At 35.6% G+C, this 15,528-nt stretch overlaps 1 protein-coding gene across 1 annotated transcript; it reads left to right on the top strand.

Annotated features, from left to right (window-relative positions):
- Positions 1–6,415: 6,415 nt before the first annotated feature.
- Positions 6,416–14,738, top strand: utp15 (UTP15 small subunit processome component). Its single transcript, XM_079874315.1, has 13 exons — positions 6,416–6,549; positions 6,921–7,060; positions 7,183–7,275; positions 8,639–8,823; positions 8,958–9,136; positions 10,199–10,324; positions 10,546–10,681; positions 10,800–10,881; positions 10,989–11,144; positions 11,756–11,857; positions 11,959–12,092; positions 13,706–13,764; positions 13,890–14,738. Exons 2-13 carry the CDS (start codon positions 6,971–6,973, stop codon positions 14,102–14,104), a joined length of 1,557 nt encoding a protein of 518 aa, XP_079730441.1. The 5' UTR covers positions 6,416–6,549; positions 6,921–6,970; the 3' UTR covers positions 14,105–14,738.
- Positions 14,739–15,528: the final 790 nt, after the last annotated feature.

The following is a 15,528-nucleotide window of genomic DNA, read 5'->3' as shown; positions in this document are numbered from 1 at the left end:
ATTAAGTAATTACTTCATGGTTGCTAAAATAGAACGTTCTATATAGTACACTCTAAAAACTGCTGGGTTAAAAAATAACCCAACCTTAACCACACCGCTGGGTCACTATTGGACAGAACACGCGCTGGGTTGGTTTGACCCAAGTGCTGGGTTTTACCATTTAACCCATATTTCTGGGTCATTCATTTGACTCAACCAGTGGGTGAAATTAACCCTCTTGCTGGGTTAAGTCTTACTCATGTGCTGGGTTATTTCTTGTCTCATTGCCTTAATAAAATTAGTAACAAATATTTGTTATATTACGAATGTAAAATAATTATTATCTCTGTAATACAATAAACCAGAGAGGCCACAGTATATGTGATTTCAATCTCATTTAATTTTTTTTTAATTTTATACATTTCTTTAATACTTTTCGTTATTGAATACAAATGTTAATCAATGTCAAAGGTCTGACATGTCCCCCTCATTTCATCCCTGAGGCACAGAATGTGCAGCAATTCACCAGTCATCTCATTTTGTAAATATTCAACCATGTTGGTCCTCACAAGTCAAGTAGAGTCATCTTTAATTATATAGCACTTTTCACAATACAGATTGTATCAAAGCAGCTTCACAGTAATACTGTAACATGAAAATAATACAACAAAGTTTGTTTCTAGATGAAAAATTGCGTCATTGTCCACCTTAAGGCAAATCAATAATATTGTTGAATATTAAATGTCCCCAACTAAGCAAGCCAAAAGCCAAGGCGACAGTGGCAAGGAACCAAAACTCCATCAGGAGACAGAATGGAGAAAAAAACCTTGGGAGAAACCAGGCTCAGTCGTTCAGTTCTCCTCTGGCCATCGAGCGAACAGTGTATGATTATGATTCAGGCAGCATTACAGGTCAGAGGTCAGATTGAATAAGAAAATTCAGAATATTTATCCAGTTCCATCTGGTTGGAAGTCGGAGTCATCACACCGGTATGGAGACGAGTTTGTTGAGGATCAGTCGTGTCGATGAGGCCTTCACAGGGCTGATGAGACTGGCCCTTCAGGGATGCGTCATGGATGGGTCCAGGCGCAGGTCCACCTTCTGATCTGGATATGGCCTGGATCCGGCTGACTTCAGTAAACTTTAGAATGAACAGAAAGACAAAAATTAGCATAGATGCCATTCTTCTTATTAAATAATGAGTACATCAGGTGTTATAGGAAAGTGTCCCCGGTTCCGGCTGACCTATGCAGCCTAATAATCATTTAACTGATTTGAATAATAGAAATGTATAATGTTCTATATGAATGCCAGGTAAATGAGATGCGTTTTAAACTGACAGAGTGAGTCTGCTTCCCAGACAATCACTTAGAGTGTTGCAATAAAACTGACATGCAAGTTAAGTTTTTTTTGTGGAAGTATCAATTTATTATTGAATATGTAATTAAAATATTGCAAACATTAGGCCTAAATGACCAAATGTGAAAAACAAACAAAATGTGTATTCAGTATTTGCAAACTGAATTATAGTAATAGTAATAAAATAGTAATTTGGACAAATATTATCAACATTAAGGCATTCAAATAAAACATTAGCCTACTTTATTAAAAGTAAAATATTACTGTAATGTTGATAGTGTCTTTAACGTTAAAACTCACAAACCCACAAAGCTGCTCGGTATCTCCTGACTGGCGCTGATGATCGCCTCGTTTAGATGTTACACACAATAAAATACTTCGGGTAGGCTATCATGTAAGTTTGCATTTTTTAAGTTTTAAATATTGACGATCATTCGTTCAACTAAACGGGTATAATTTTCTTCTCAAAACTGACGCCTGTCCATTTATTTCTCCTTTCCTCAGTCGCTGTTTATAAAGATTGCAAGTCATATCCTACATAATAAAAACTAGGCTATATCAAGCTCTTGAAAGCCTTTTTTTTGGCAGAAACGATGGTTCGAGACATTACAGAAAACACACGCAGACTGTGCTGGAACTTACCTCAGTCACTTCTTCTGACGAGTATTTCTAGCAGACTTTTCACTCACAACTCACTAGCTAGCCTACATAAGAGACTCATTTCCCGCTGATTTTACGTGCGAGCCCTGTGAGGAAAGTGCGCGTATGGATTTCATACAAAAGCTTATCTCACTTTTAAATACGCAACGTCCACAATGAATAGGCCTACGATAATTACATGATGAATTTAGAATTTAAACTGCATATTTCAAAAAGGCTGCTGATATAGCTGGTTTAATTTCAACTAAGGATTTAACGTGGCATTTTGTCAAATAAATTCTAACCGGCTAGCTGTGGCTATTTAATGTTTCACAGAAATAAATAGTTACCCCTCACACTTCCATATCAAAGACTGTATGTTGAACAGTGAAATTAGCTTGCTGCTACCACCACAACTTATTAAAAATATAGGTAAACATTCATATTAACTTACCATAAAACAGCTGCCTGCTCCGAGTGGCGTGCTCCTCGAGTCAGAAGTGAAGAATCCAGAAAGTTCCGCAAAGAATGAAAAAAGTAACCAGTTGCTGGGTCAAAATAACCCAACCAGCGGTTTATTTGTGAATGACCCCCTTACAACTCATTTGACCCAGCATGATCAACCCAATTATGTGTTTACAGTACCCCAAACAGCCCAACTTTTTGACCCAGCACAATCAACCCAACAATTTGTTTACAGAAACAACCCAGCATTTTTTTGAGTGTATGAGTGTGTGTAGTGTGAATGTAATACAGACGTACTACATTCGCCAAGTTGTCATTATCATGTGACCTACCAGCGTAAGTTGCGTAACTTCACTGCCATTCACAAATCCTCTCCCGTGGTCTCATGGGATAGTGTGTCCATGCCAGGGGGGCACTGTTTCATAAAATACTGAAGCTTCCCCGGGCGCCGCCATTGATTAGCAGACCATCACCTGCTGTTAGCATTCCATTGACTCCCATTCATTTTGGCGTCACTTTGACAGCGAATAACTGTACATCTGAGGCATTTACAGACTCCATTTGTCCATTATTTATTTCTAAAGAAACACGAAAATGTATTAAAGGCTCCATTACCTTGTATCTTACGTTATGGCCCCATAGAAGCAGTTTTTGTAAAAATAGGCTAACGATTGCGTCATAACCACGTGACTGTAGAGAAATTACTGTATGGACAGGAGGAGAAGCTCGCGGGCAATCGGGGGGACGTGGAGGCAAAATGACAAAATAATTAATCAGAATACTTAGCAAAAGTTGCTCCTGCTCCTAGCTCATGGACACCTCCTACTCAAGCTCTCCGTCTCTATGTTTCGGAAGGGAATGATTCAGATTTCTCTTGGCACAGCTACTAGAAGACAGACAGGTTGCTCACGTCACATCTACGTCGTCAAGCGCAGCCATCAGGAAGTGAGTGCTTCTAATTGACTTCACATTTCTCCGTTGAATCCAATGGGGTCGCTGTGTCCATTTCTTTTACTGTCTATGGTCCATGCACACTTCAGGATCTAGGCGGAAGTAGTAGATCATCCGGGTACTTTTTGCCTACTCTTTTATGAGAATGAATTCGGACATTCTTCTTTTGTCACATACTTTTTTTCACCTACTATATAGTAGGGAAGTATGCGATTTCAGATGCAGCTATTGTGTCCAGCTAGCATAACAAGTCTTATCATGGCTGTCACTTATCATACATTGATAAATTTGATTGATTAATGAAGAACCCCTTTCTACGGTGGTCGTGAGAGCTCAACGCTGCAACTGAAGAAAACACGTGCAAATAGAAAAACACCCTCAATTTAAGAAAACATCTTCATCAGTTTCACAACACACGTGTGCTCCAAATACTCACAACACAACCAAATACAGAAACGTGCTGCAAATAGTACAGACCACAAAGGAAACGTTTCCAGGTGACCCCAATAAGTGACGAACCCGGCTGGGACGTGCTTATTGCTCGTGAGCATCTCTATGTCCTACTCCCTTCGAAGGGCAGACGGCAGAGCCCTTGAAGTGGGGACTTTGGAGTGAGCAGGGAACTTGTGTACCATTATGCCATTTGGAACGCACTTGGTGAAGGGAGCAACGAAAGACAACGTAACTTCCTCATTATTTTCACCTGGGATGTTCCCATGACAACACAGCACGGTGTCCATCAGCTGAATAGAGCTGTTATTACCAGAAATATCTTATTATTTCTGTTAACATAACTGTTGCAAATAAATTTACATTTTATACAAAAAAGGTCTTTCAAATATGCGTTATGTGTGCGAGTGTGTCAACTTTAAAACTTTCCATCTCATCTTTGGACCATGCATTGCCTGCTCTTATTATCTATACATCAATGTAACTGATGTATAGATTAACATCTTTCTCTCATGTTCTTTTTCTCTATCTTTTTTATTTATTTATTTATTTTAGTTTTCAGCTCATTGTTCTTTTCTACACAATTAGTATTCTGATGACATTGAACATATTGTTAACATTTTGTATGTTGTAGCCTATATCTCCGTATGTTTTGCAAATCATAATAATAATTATAATAATATAATAAAATAAAGTACACTTTGAGCTGTAAGCATGTCCTAGCCAGGTTCGTCACTTATTGGGGTCACCTGGAAACATTTCAGTTGTGGTCTGTGCCATTTGCAGCGCGTTTCTGTATTTGGTTGTGTTGTGAGTATTTGGAGCACACGTGTGTTATGAAACTGATGAAGATTTTCTTAATTTGCAGGTGTTGTTTTATTTACATGTGTTTTCTTCAGTTGCAGCGCGTTGAACTCTCTCGGTCACTGTTTCAATAGTATGGCCTTTATTTGCTGGATCAGGCGTTTTTAAGTGGGGTTGAAGCTAAAGTCAGGACAGTGGCCGTCCAGGAGCAGGATTGGACACCACTTCACTAGATTTTTTGCTAGATTTTTGAAAAGTTTTAAAAAGTTCTGACTTATAAGCTTTTTTGACTAGTAAGGACCAGTAAAACGTCCTCACTAGTCGGTTGCCATATTTCACTATATAAGTGAAAACATTTAGCCCTCACAATTATAACCAAACCTGTGTTCAAGTTCACAGAAAGATTATTACATTTCAGTTTCTTGAATTTAATAAAAATAAAGTTTTTAATAATTATTTTAATAATTATTATATATAGGCTATATATATATATATATATTAGGGCTGTCAAACGATTAATCGCGATTAATCGCATCCAAAATAAAAGTTTGTTTTTACATAATATATGTGTGTGTATGGTGTATAATTATTTTCTATATATAAATACACACACATGCATGTATATATTTAAGAAATATTTGCATGTATATACTGTGTATATATATTTATATTATATATAATTTATATTATATATAAATATTTTATATATAAACACATTTTTCTTAAATATATACATGCATGTGTGTGTATTTATATATAGAAAATAATTATACTCCATACACACACATATATTATGTAAAAACAAACTTTTATTTTGGATGCGATTAATCGCGATTAATCGTTTGACAGCCCTAATATATATATATATATATATATATTGCTAATCTTTGTCTTTTTACAGCCAATTTAACTTAGTGAAGACCCTGTCTGTGCACAAATAAAATAAAGAAACTGTAAAATGATGTTAAAGAATCATTTATATTATTCTTTTTTTAATTCTTAAAAATCCATGTAATTCTTTATTAAATTTTAATGAATGTTGCAACTGTCCCTGTGGACTATTATGGGGCCAGTTGCAACATTTGACATTGTCTATTCAAATATAAATTAAATTGTATGTAGCCTATATTATCATATTTACACGTGTTACAGCAGTGTGGTGGGTAGATGACAGATTTTGGCCTACCAATACAAACAATCTCTGAGAAACTGAAGGGAATGCAAAAAGTGTTGTAACCGTGACCGTCCCCACTACCCCCTATAGTGATTGATAATATAGGAAACAGCAGACAATTGTACAACATCAATTGCATGAACGTACCAAAGCAAGTCATTTGTTTAAAATAATAAGAAATTGCTTTTATGATGTTCACAAGACTAGATGATGTGGAGGTTGAACAGGTAGCCTAGCCTATTTTGAGGGTTTAAAATGTGATCTGTGAAATATACCAAAGCATCTGAAAAAACTGTATTCATTGTGTAACGTTAGGCCTTCTTAAATAAAATGTTTGGGCTGATATTGGAAAATTATTTAATCATATATCCAGGCTCCAGATCATAGCCGCTACATCCTTCAGGAAATCAAATTGTGTTTGTAAAATGTCATTGCTAAGAAATCAAAGAAAATGTATTAAATCAATAAATTTGTGTTTTGCACAGTTTGAGTCTGGCTGTTGCGTGTACGTTTTATATTCACGAAGAAGACAAATCGCTACGCTCTATCTATCGGTCGAGGATCATGTAACTCAATAAAGTTTGTTCAACACCGGAAGTGTGATGTCACACAATGGCGGTCTCCATGTGGATGTAGAATCAACGTGATTTTGCGCATGTTTTGCAGTCTGTAACGTACAGAAAAGCCAGCAAGAATCTGTTTCATTTTTTTTGGGAGGCCACAATAAGGTAAGAAACACATTATAAAATTTAGATTAAACGATGCTGTTTATCGAATAAACCTACAAGAGTTAAGCTCCTGTTATCATAGAAGTGTGTGGTTGATAGTAGTAGTAATTAGTTGTAGAAATAGATTTAAATAGGGACTCCTTATTTAAACCGAGAATGATATATAATACAGATGTATTATTCAACATTTACATTTGTATATTTGCAAATTATATTGGAGGGAGTTGTTTTTTGATGATTTTCTGTTGATTGCCAAATCAAGTTATATGCAAGGCTGAAACTAAATAAAGCTGCAGTCCAAGCTTGATACAAAATACTTGCAACGTGCTGGTATTCATTGTGATGTCCGTGTGAATGTTGTGATATTGCAGGTCCCCTGAGTGAACCTGCTGTCAGCTGAGAATCAGTGTTCATATCTGAGATGGCTTCGTTTAAACCCACCAGAATTCAGACCTATCCAAAACTTGGGGAGAAAGTAACAGAGGACACGCTCTACTGGAAAAATTACAAAGTCTGCCAACTTTTTTTTGTCTAAGGGTGTATCTTAGCAGCTTTAATTGGTCAACTTTTCTTATAAGTTTTTCACCATTTATTCACACTGGTTTTGATGACAGTCTGTGTTTTTTCTTTCAGCCTGCTTTGCAGATTAAAGAGTTTGGTGCTGTAACAAAGATCGAATTCTCTCCTCTCCCACCTCACAATTATGCCGTCACAGCCTCCACCAGAGTGAGTCCATTTATTGTTATTTTTCTCTCATTACATATTCCTACTACTCTCATATTTACATATTCATCTATTTATTTATTCTAATATACAAAGTGACTTATTGGATTGTGTCTGAATGTCTTGTCAGTTCTCAATACTGCAAAATTCGATATTATTTAAATGTTGAAGAAAACTGAACACAAAATTGATTATTTTATCTTTTTTTTTATTAAACTTTTTTTTTTTTTTTTTTTTTTTTTTTGACAAATGTGTGTCTGTGTTTAAATAAATTCAATTATAATTAGTTTTCTTAAAGATATATAAAAAAATCTTGGCTAATGCTGTAAACTATAGGGAGCCCTTTAATTACACATTCCTGTAATATTAAAGGTTACAATTAACAACAGCCCAAATGATTAAATTCAGTTGCTGTTTATTTTTAGATATAATAATCAATGCTCAAATAAGAAAAGAAAAAACAACAACATGTAAATTCAGGCAGGTTTTGCGTTAACTTCTAAATCTAATTATAAAGTAAAGTTGCTACTCCAATTCATTTTTGAAATATAATCATTTACACAGTGGCTGCCATAATTTGTTTTCATGATAAATTTATTTAAACATATTTTAAATAATCAAGACATTACTAACAGGTTAAGTAAATATAATGAATAGGCTCATATAGTGCATATATGAAACGCTTCTCTCTAGAGTTCATTTCTCTAGCGAACTAACCTGCTGTCGACACTAAATGCCTGAGGTAAATGTAATGCTACGTGAGATATTATTATAGAATTTATATTTTTCTCAAGTCTCTTCTTCATCTGTGCGTTTTACTGGTAGCAATTAGCGTTGCATAACCGCGCGTGCCCCCTTCTAGGTTTGAGTGTGGATCGCCTGTGACTGACTATGTTACAAAAGCTTTCTATTTCAGATAAATGCTGTTCTTTTGAACTTTCTATACATCAAAAAATCCTGAAAAAAAAAAAAAAATTGTACACAACTGTTTTAAACATTGATAATAATAATGAATGTTTTTTTAAGCATTAAATCCACATATTAGAATGATTTCTGAAGGATCATGTGACACTGAAGACTGGAGAAATTATGCTGAAAATTCAGCTATTATTACAGGAATACATTACATTTTAAAATATATTAAAATAGAAAAGTTTTAGTATATAAATATATATATATATATAAAGTATATAAATATATTTCATGTGCATTACAGTGTGGATCGTTTGTTCTTAATTGCCATAAAAATAATGTAAATAAAACGTTTCTTGTGTGTTCCCTGAGAACCCATCACAGTATTGTTGGTAGCATAATGCTGCTCTCACTGATATATGCAGTATACTGATTTTATAATGTTCTGCATCAGATTCACATATATGGACCTCACTCTCAAGAGCCCACACGGAGCTTCACACGTTTTCGGGATACAGCGTATGGAGGGAGCTTCAGAGGTGACGGGAAGCTGTTAGTGGCAGGAAGTGAAGATGGAATCATCCGACTGTTCGACATCAAAAGCCTAGGGGCTCTCAGACAGTTCACAGGGCACTCCAAGTATGACCTGGCATGATATAATGACTATTGAATAATATAATAACTCAATTCATTTCTTTAAACCCAGTAATGTAGCTGTGTCAGCAGTTCTCTCGTCTTAAGTCTGTCTTTCCTGCTCTCTCTCTTGTGTGCAGGGCGGTACACGCAACCACTTTCCTGTCTGATGGGTTTCGCGTGGTGTCGGGGTCTGATGACCTGTCGTGTCGTGTGTGGGATGTTGCCAGTTCTGTTGAGCTCAGCTCATTCACTGAACATACAGACTATATCAGAGCTGCCGCCCCCAGCAAACTCAACCCAGATCTGTTTGTCACAGGTTATTATTTTTAATTCACATCTTAGACATGATCACATCCCCTTCCATGTAAATCTGGCTCAGCCAGATCCATAAGTTTTAATAAAATTAATATGCGCATAAATATACAGCAATTAGATTTTTTTTGGTTTCATAGTGCCAACAAGTCAGTGAGGTTAACTGCACACGTGTAATTTTTTTATAATAAAAAGAATGGAATCTGTTTGTTTGACCAATGGCGGGGGGACTGGAGTAATGATGCTGAATTTTGTTACCACAGGAATAAATTATATTTTAAAATATATTAAAATAGAAAGCATTTTTTTTTATTGTAGTAATATTAAACAATATTGCTGTTTTACTGTTTTTTGATCAAATAAATGCTGCCTTGGTGAACATGAGCCTTCTTTCATAAAATATACAAAAATCGTACTGAGCCCCAACAACTGTAGTGATATTGGTAAAGGGTTAGTTCATCCAAAAATTCTTTAATTAATTACTACAAATGGAGATCTTTTTGATGAAATCTGAGAGCTTTTTGTTCCTCCATTGACAGCTACGCAACTATCACTTTGACGCTTCAAAAAGTTCATAAATAATCGTAAAACTAATCCATATAATTTGAGCGGTTTAGTCCAAATTTTCTGAAGATACATGATCGCTTTATATGATGAACAGATTGAATTTAGTCTTTTATTCCCATAAACATTCATCAACTCAAACATCAGTTGTGGTAAACAGAAGCTCAACCGAACCTGCTCAAACCTCATTGGTTCTCGCACGTCAAGCGAACATGCTTTGAGGATCTTTTTACCACAATTGATGTTTGAGTTGATGAATGTTTAAATGTGAATAAAAGGCTTGCGTAGCTGTCTATAGAGGGTCAGAAAAGCTCAGATTTCATCAAAAATTTGTATTCCGAAGATGAACGAAATTCTTACGGGTTTGGGACGACATCAGGGTGAGGGATTAATGACAACATTTTTATTTTTGAGGTGAACTATCCCTTTAAATATGCTCATAAAGGTTATAGTTTGTACATTAGTTAATGTTTGCCCTGAATAATGGTTGTCTCTGTTGCAGGTTCGTATGATCACACAGTAAAAGTGTTTGACGTGCGGACAGGGAGCTGTGTGATGACCATGCAACATGGCCACCCTGTGGAGTGTGTGCTGTTGTACCCATCAGATGCCCTGCTGGTGTCCACAGGTAGACAACACTCATCAGTCGTTACTAATGCTTAGAACCCCTTGCAACCATTTATTCTCATAGATCATAATGCAGATATATAGACTTGGTGCATTAATGTAGTATTTAACTGATGTGCTATTTTAAATGTGGCTCTTCCAGTCAAGATTTCAACTTTGTCTATTTGTTTTATGATAAAATATCAGGAGTCATGTTGAAATAATTTTGTGTATGCATTACAGGAGGGCGCTATGTGAAAATCTGGGACTTGTTGAAAGGCGGACAGCAGCTTGTTTCTCTTAAGAATCATCACAAAACAGTTACGTGTGCATGTCTGAGTTCTACAGGCAACAAACTGCTCACAGGATCACTGGACAGGTATGTTTGCATGGGTGAGCCATAGTAAAGAAATGCTATAATGTACTTGTTTGTGCAGTTTTTATGACCCTGTGGTGAAAAAGTGGTATTTATTTCTTCTGTTTGCTTTCCATGTTAGGCATGTCAAAGTGTATAACTCCTCCTATAAGGTTGTGCATAATTTCGACTGTGCGGCATCCATCCTCAGTCTGGCTGTTGCGGTACGTTTAGTTCATTGCACAGGAAGAAATCTATAAATATAAAGGTATAATAGTGATTTTTCACTTGCACTTGATTTAAGGTGTTGCTCATTGTGGTTCTCCTCTAGCCTGATGATAACACAGTTGCCGTTGGGATGACCAATGGCGTGTTGAGCGTCAGGCACAGGAAACACAAAGAAGAAAAAGAGACGTTAACTGATCGAAGGCGACGGGGACCAGCGTACCGGGTCAATGTCAAGGGAAAGAACTTTGCGCCCAAACAGGTGATATTTTATTAATTAATACATTTTCTCAATAAATTATTCAATTAATTTTAATTTTAGTTAAATTTCTGATTTGTTAACATTTACGCTAAAACTGTTCTGTAATATTGCTATGCAACAGCTGAAATATTCATATCATAATTAGGGCTGTCAAACGATTAATCGCGATTAATCGCATCCAAAATAAAAGTTTGTGTTTACATAATACATGTGTGTGTACGGAGTATAATTATTTTCTATATATAAATACACACACATGCATATATATATATATATTTAAGAAAATGTGTTATTTATATATAAAATATTTATATATAATATAAATTATAGATAATACAAATATATATACACAGTATATACATGCAAATATTTCTTAAATATATACATGCATGTGTGTGTATTTATATATAGAAAATAATTATACACCGTACACACACATGTATTATGTAAAAACAAACTTTTATTTTGGATGCGATTAATCGCGATTAATCGTTTGACAGCCCTAAATTCATAATATAATTCATTTACTTTAAGTGCCGTTTACTAAGGCATGTATAAAGTGAACTTTTTTGCTTCAGTTGTCTTACTGTCTTCATGTCTCACTCTTTTAGAATGATTTCTTGGTCAATAAAGCAGCAAAGCAGCATCTACAGAAACATGACAAACAGTTAAAAAGCTTTGAGGTGTCCAAAGCCCTGGACTCAGCTCTGCAGGTTAACGCACGCATACACACACGTGTGGATATAAGACATTTCATGTTTGATATGACTGTTCGGATGAAGACGCCAGTATATGTTTGTGCACGTTTACACAGGCATGGAAACGCAGCAGTAAACCAGAGGTGGCGGTGGTCGTTATGATGGAGCTCAACCGCAGAGGAACTCTGAAAAACGCTCTCGCAGGACGAGATGAAGCGAGCTTAGCCAGGATACTCGACTTCCTTCTAAAGTGAGTTACGCACAGTATTATGACTTCAGACTCTCAAATAAAACATGTTATGATGGCGCATGTACAGTTAAAGGGGATGGTTTATGAACTGTTCAAAATGAAAAAAAAAAATGTATTTACTCATCAGGGGACTTCATTAATTCATTAATGTATGAAAGTGTACAATTGTTTATGGGTGAATGGGTTATATTTCACTTTAAAATATTAAAAACAGTATATATAGTTAACATGAAGACAAAAAGAGCATATTTTGGTACATGATTCTTTTTTTGCATTGTGATATTTTCATGATAGATATGTTCATGATTTTAATTCTCACTGAATATAATTAGTTATATAGCTTCTTTTTTATTGTTAGATATAATAATTACTCATTATGAATCGCGATTCTATCTTCTACCGATTTGCATTGATTCACAAATTTAAAAAACTTCTTTAACTTTGCAGTACTACTTAAAGTTAATGAGGTAAATCACAATAATCCACGAACAAGGACTCAATGCGGTGCTCGTACTGACGGACAAACACAGATGCCGCCTCTCACATGCATGTGATCTCAAATTCAGTTCTCTTTCACAGCTACACACACAATTATGTCAAAATGCACTTTGTGTGAACTGTGGAGTATGTGAACGAAAACAAATGGGAGAAAATCTGAAGTGTAACTATATCCGTGCATCCGTTCTTAAAGGGACAGCAGCCTCATAAACTGTTGACATCCGTTTCATTAATGTAAAAAAAAAACACTCACTGCTTTTGACTGAGTCACTTTTTTATCATTTGGGCATTTGTTTTATAATATTGGGTTGACTAAAATGGGAAGAAAAGCTAAAATTGCAAGGTTCAAATTTAATTCAGTTGGATTATTTTCTTCTAGACCTATTAAACTGTCTACCACAGTCAAAAAAGAAAAGTAACACAAAACCGTAAACTAATCTATGCACGTCAAATCGAAATTTGATTCAAAATCGAGAATCGATTTTTAATCGAATGGTGAGGTTCCAAAAGATTCCCTCCCCTAATAATTACTGCCATGATGTATATTTATTTACATTTTAAATAACACATTTTTTCACATTTCAGTTATGAGAATTTACTGGAAAAGTGCTTAATTGTCATGCAAATGTCATAACACAATCTTCATTTAGAAATTCGATGCAGTACATTTGATAGTAGAAATAGTACAGATATGTATATAATTTTAATTTAAGAAAAAGAAAAAGTATATTGTGTGTATATGCATGTTATTGAAAGGCTGTGTGGGATTCACCTTTAGACAGTTTACACTTAAGACAGTTTCAGCACTTTTAATATTCTGTGAAATGCATGCCCATTACATTCTTGAGACAAAAACTTGACTTCTTAGAATGGTTAAAGCACTGGGAAATTCTTTGGCAGGTTCTCAGGGCGTGGTGACTTTGGGTCACAACACAAAAGTGACCCAGAACAGGAGGTCAAAAACTGAAGCATGGACAAGCCACAAGAGTCTAGACCACATTTTCTTGATTCAAGGCATTTAATGCCACGATACATGTATTTAGTGATAATGACTTAATATGAAAGAAATGATTCATAAATTAAGTTAACGGATGTTTTTGGCTATTGTTTTTCAGGTACATCACTGACCCACGCTTCTCTCGCCCTCTGCTCACGGTCGGGGATATTGTCCTTGGTGAGTTTCACATCATATCATGTGCACGTAAGCTAGTGAGAATGAAGAAGTGAACTGCTGGTTGCGAAATAGAATTGTTTTTCTCTGTTTTCTTCATAAGACATTGTGTGCGTGTGTGTGTGTAGATCTGTATCAGCAGGTTATTCCCCAGTCACCTGTAGTCGAGAGGTTGCTGCAACGTCTTTTAGAGCTGTTGGGTCGGGAAGCAGAACTTCAGCAGGAGTTTTTACAGGTCTTGGGAATCCTGGACACACTTTTCGCATCCTTGAACCTCAGAAAAGATGTCGCCATCCTTGCTGCCCCACCAGTAGCGCAGGGGTCACAGCTACAAGCCGCCTGATACTCATTACAAAACTCTGTGGGATCTTGTGACGTAACCGAAACATGCTAGACTTTGGAAGGCGTGGTGTGGAATCGAAAGGGATATTGGAAGGAAACAAACATGAGAGACAGTTGTGGGAAAGATGTTGCTTAATGGAAGTGAACAATCACTGTGTCAGCCATTTTCTGCTGATTGCAGAATTTGAAACTGTATTTTGTAAATTCCTATCATAAAACCTTTAAATCTGTGTTTTGGTTCGTTCTTTCTTTCGTTGATAATCAAAAAACATCATATTATAGAATGGGTCTATACTGTACAATAATACAATAATGATTGGTGGTCTAATTCAGTGACTGAAAGAAGTTAGCAGAGTATTACTTCTGTAAAATAGAACTTAAAATGTATGGCAACATGTAACCAAGGGCCAAATGTAACCCTGTGTTCAGAATTAGGGTGGTTAAATAATAATGTAAGAATCAATCATTGGGAAATCCATATCTTTCAAGCACTAATCTGAATATTACCGACCTTGAGTGTAACCACAGATGTCTGTCTGAATCTGAAGACAATTCTGAATTTCTTTGCCAATAAATGCTCATTTAAATGTGATGTAACATGCAAAAGCAGAATCTAATTTAAAGGGATAGTTCACAAAAATGTTTTAATTCTGTCATTTACTCGCACACAAATTGTTTCAAACCTGTATGAGTTGCTTTCTTCTCCTGAACACAAAAGACGACATTTTGAAGAATGTCAGTAACTAAACAGTTTATGGGCACCAATGACTTCCATAGTATGGGAAAAAGTACTGTGAAAGTCATTGGTGCCCATCAACTGTTTGGTTACTGACATTCTTCAAAATGTCGTCTTTTGTGTTCAGGAGAAGAAAGTATCTCATGCAGGTTTGGAACAACTTGAAGGTGAGAGTAAATGACAATTTAAATTTTTAGGTGAACTATCCATTTTAAGACCTTTTTAAATTAAAACGAATAACAGCTAAAAACAAACATGTTTTAACATCTTATAGCCTGTAATAGTGCTTAGTAAAAGTTCAAATCTATAATGCATAACTGGGTGTAATGTGACTGATAAAAAGACTGGCTACTTGAAACATTTAAATGCTTCAGAAACAGAAAGAAGCCAGCTTGCTTTATCTACGGGGTTACCAGGGTAACTGCTGCATTTCTGATATTCCATTAGCGCCATCTACTGTCAGAGAGGGTGTGCGTTTTCATTCAGATTCAAATGGTGAATTCTTGAAACTACAAATATTCCAATAATTTCTGTGAAAGATGCTCTGGCTTGTGATGTGATGCAGCAGGGCCAATATAGGATTTGAAACACACACGCACATATATACTACATACATACATATATATATACATACAGTAGGCAACATTTGAAGTGGATCAAAACCTTTAATCAAACTTATACATGAATTT

This window comes from Squalius cephalus, assembly GCF_949319135.1.
Source record: "Squalius cephalus genome assembly, chromosome: 6".
NCBI classification, from domain to species: Eukaryota; Metazoa; Chordata; class Actinopteri; order Cypriniformes; family Leuciscidae; genus Squalius; species Squalius cephalus.
Note: the sequence above shows the minus strand (reverse complement) of the source record. Positions and strands in the feature narration are given on the sequence as shown.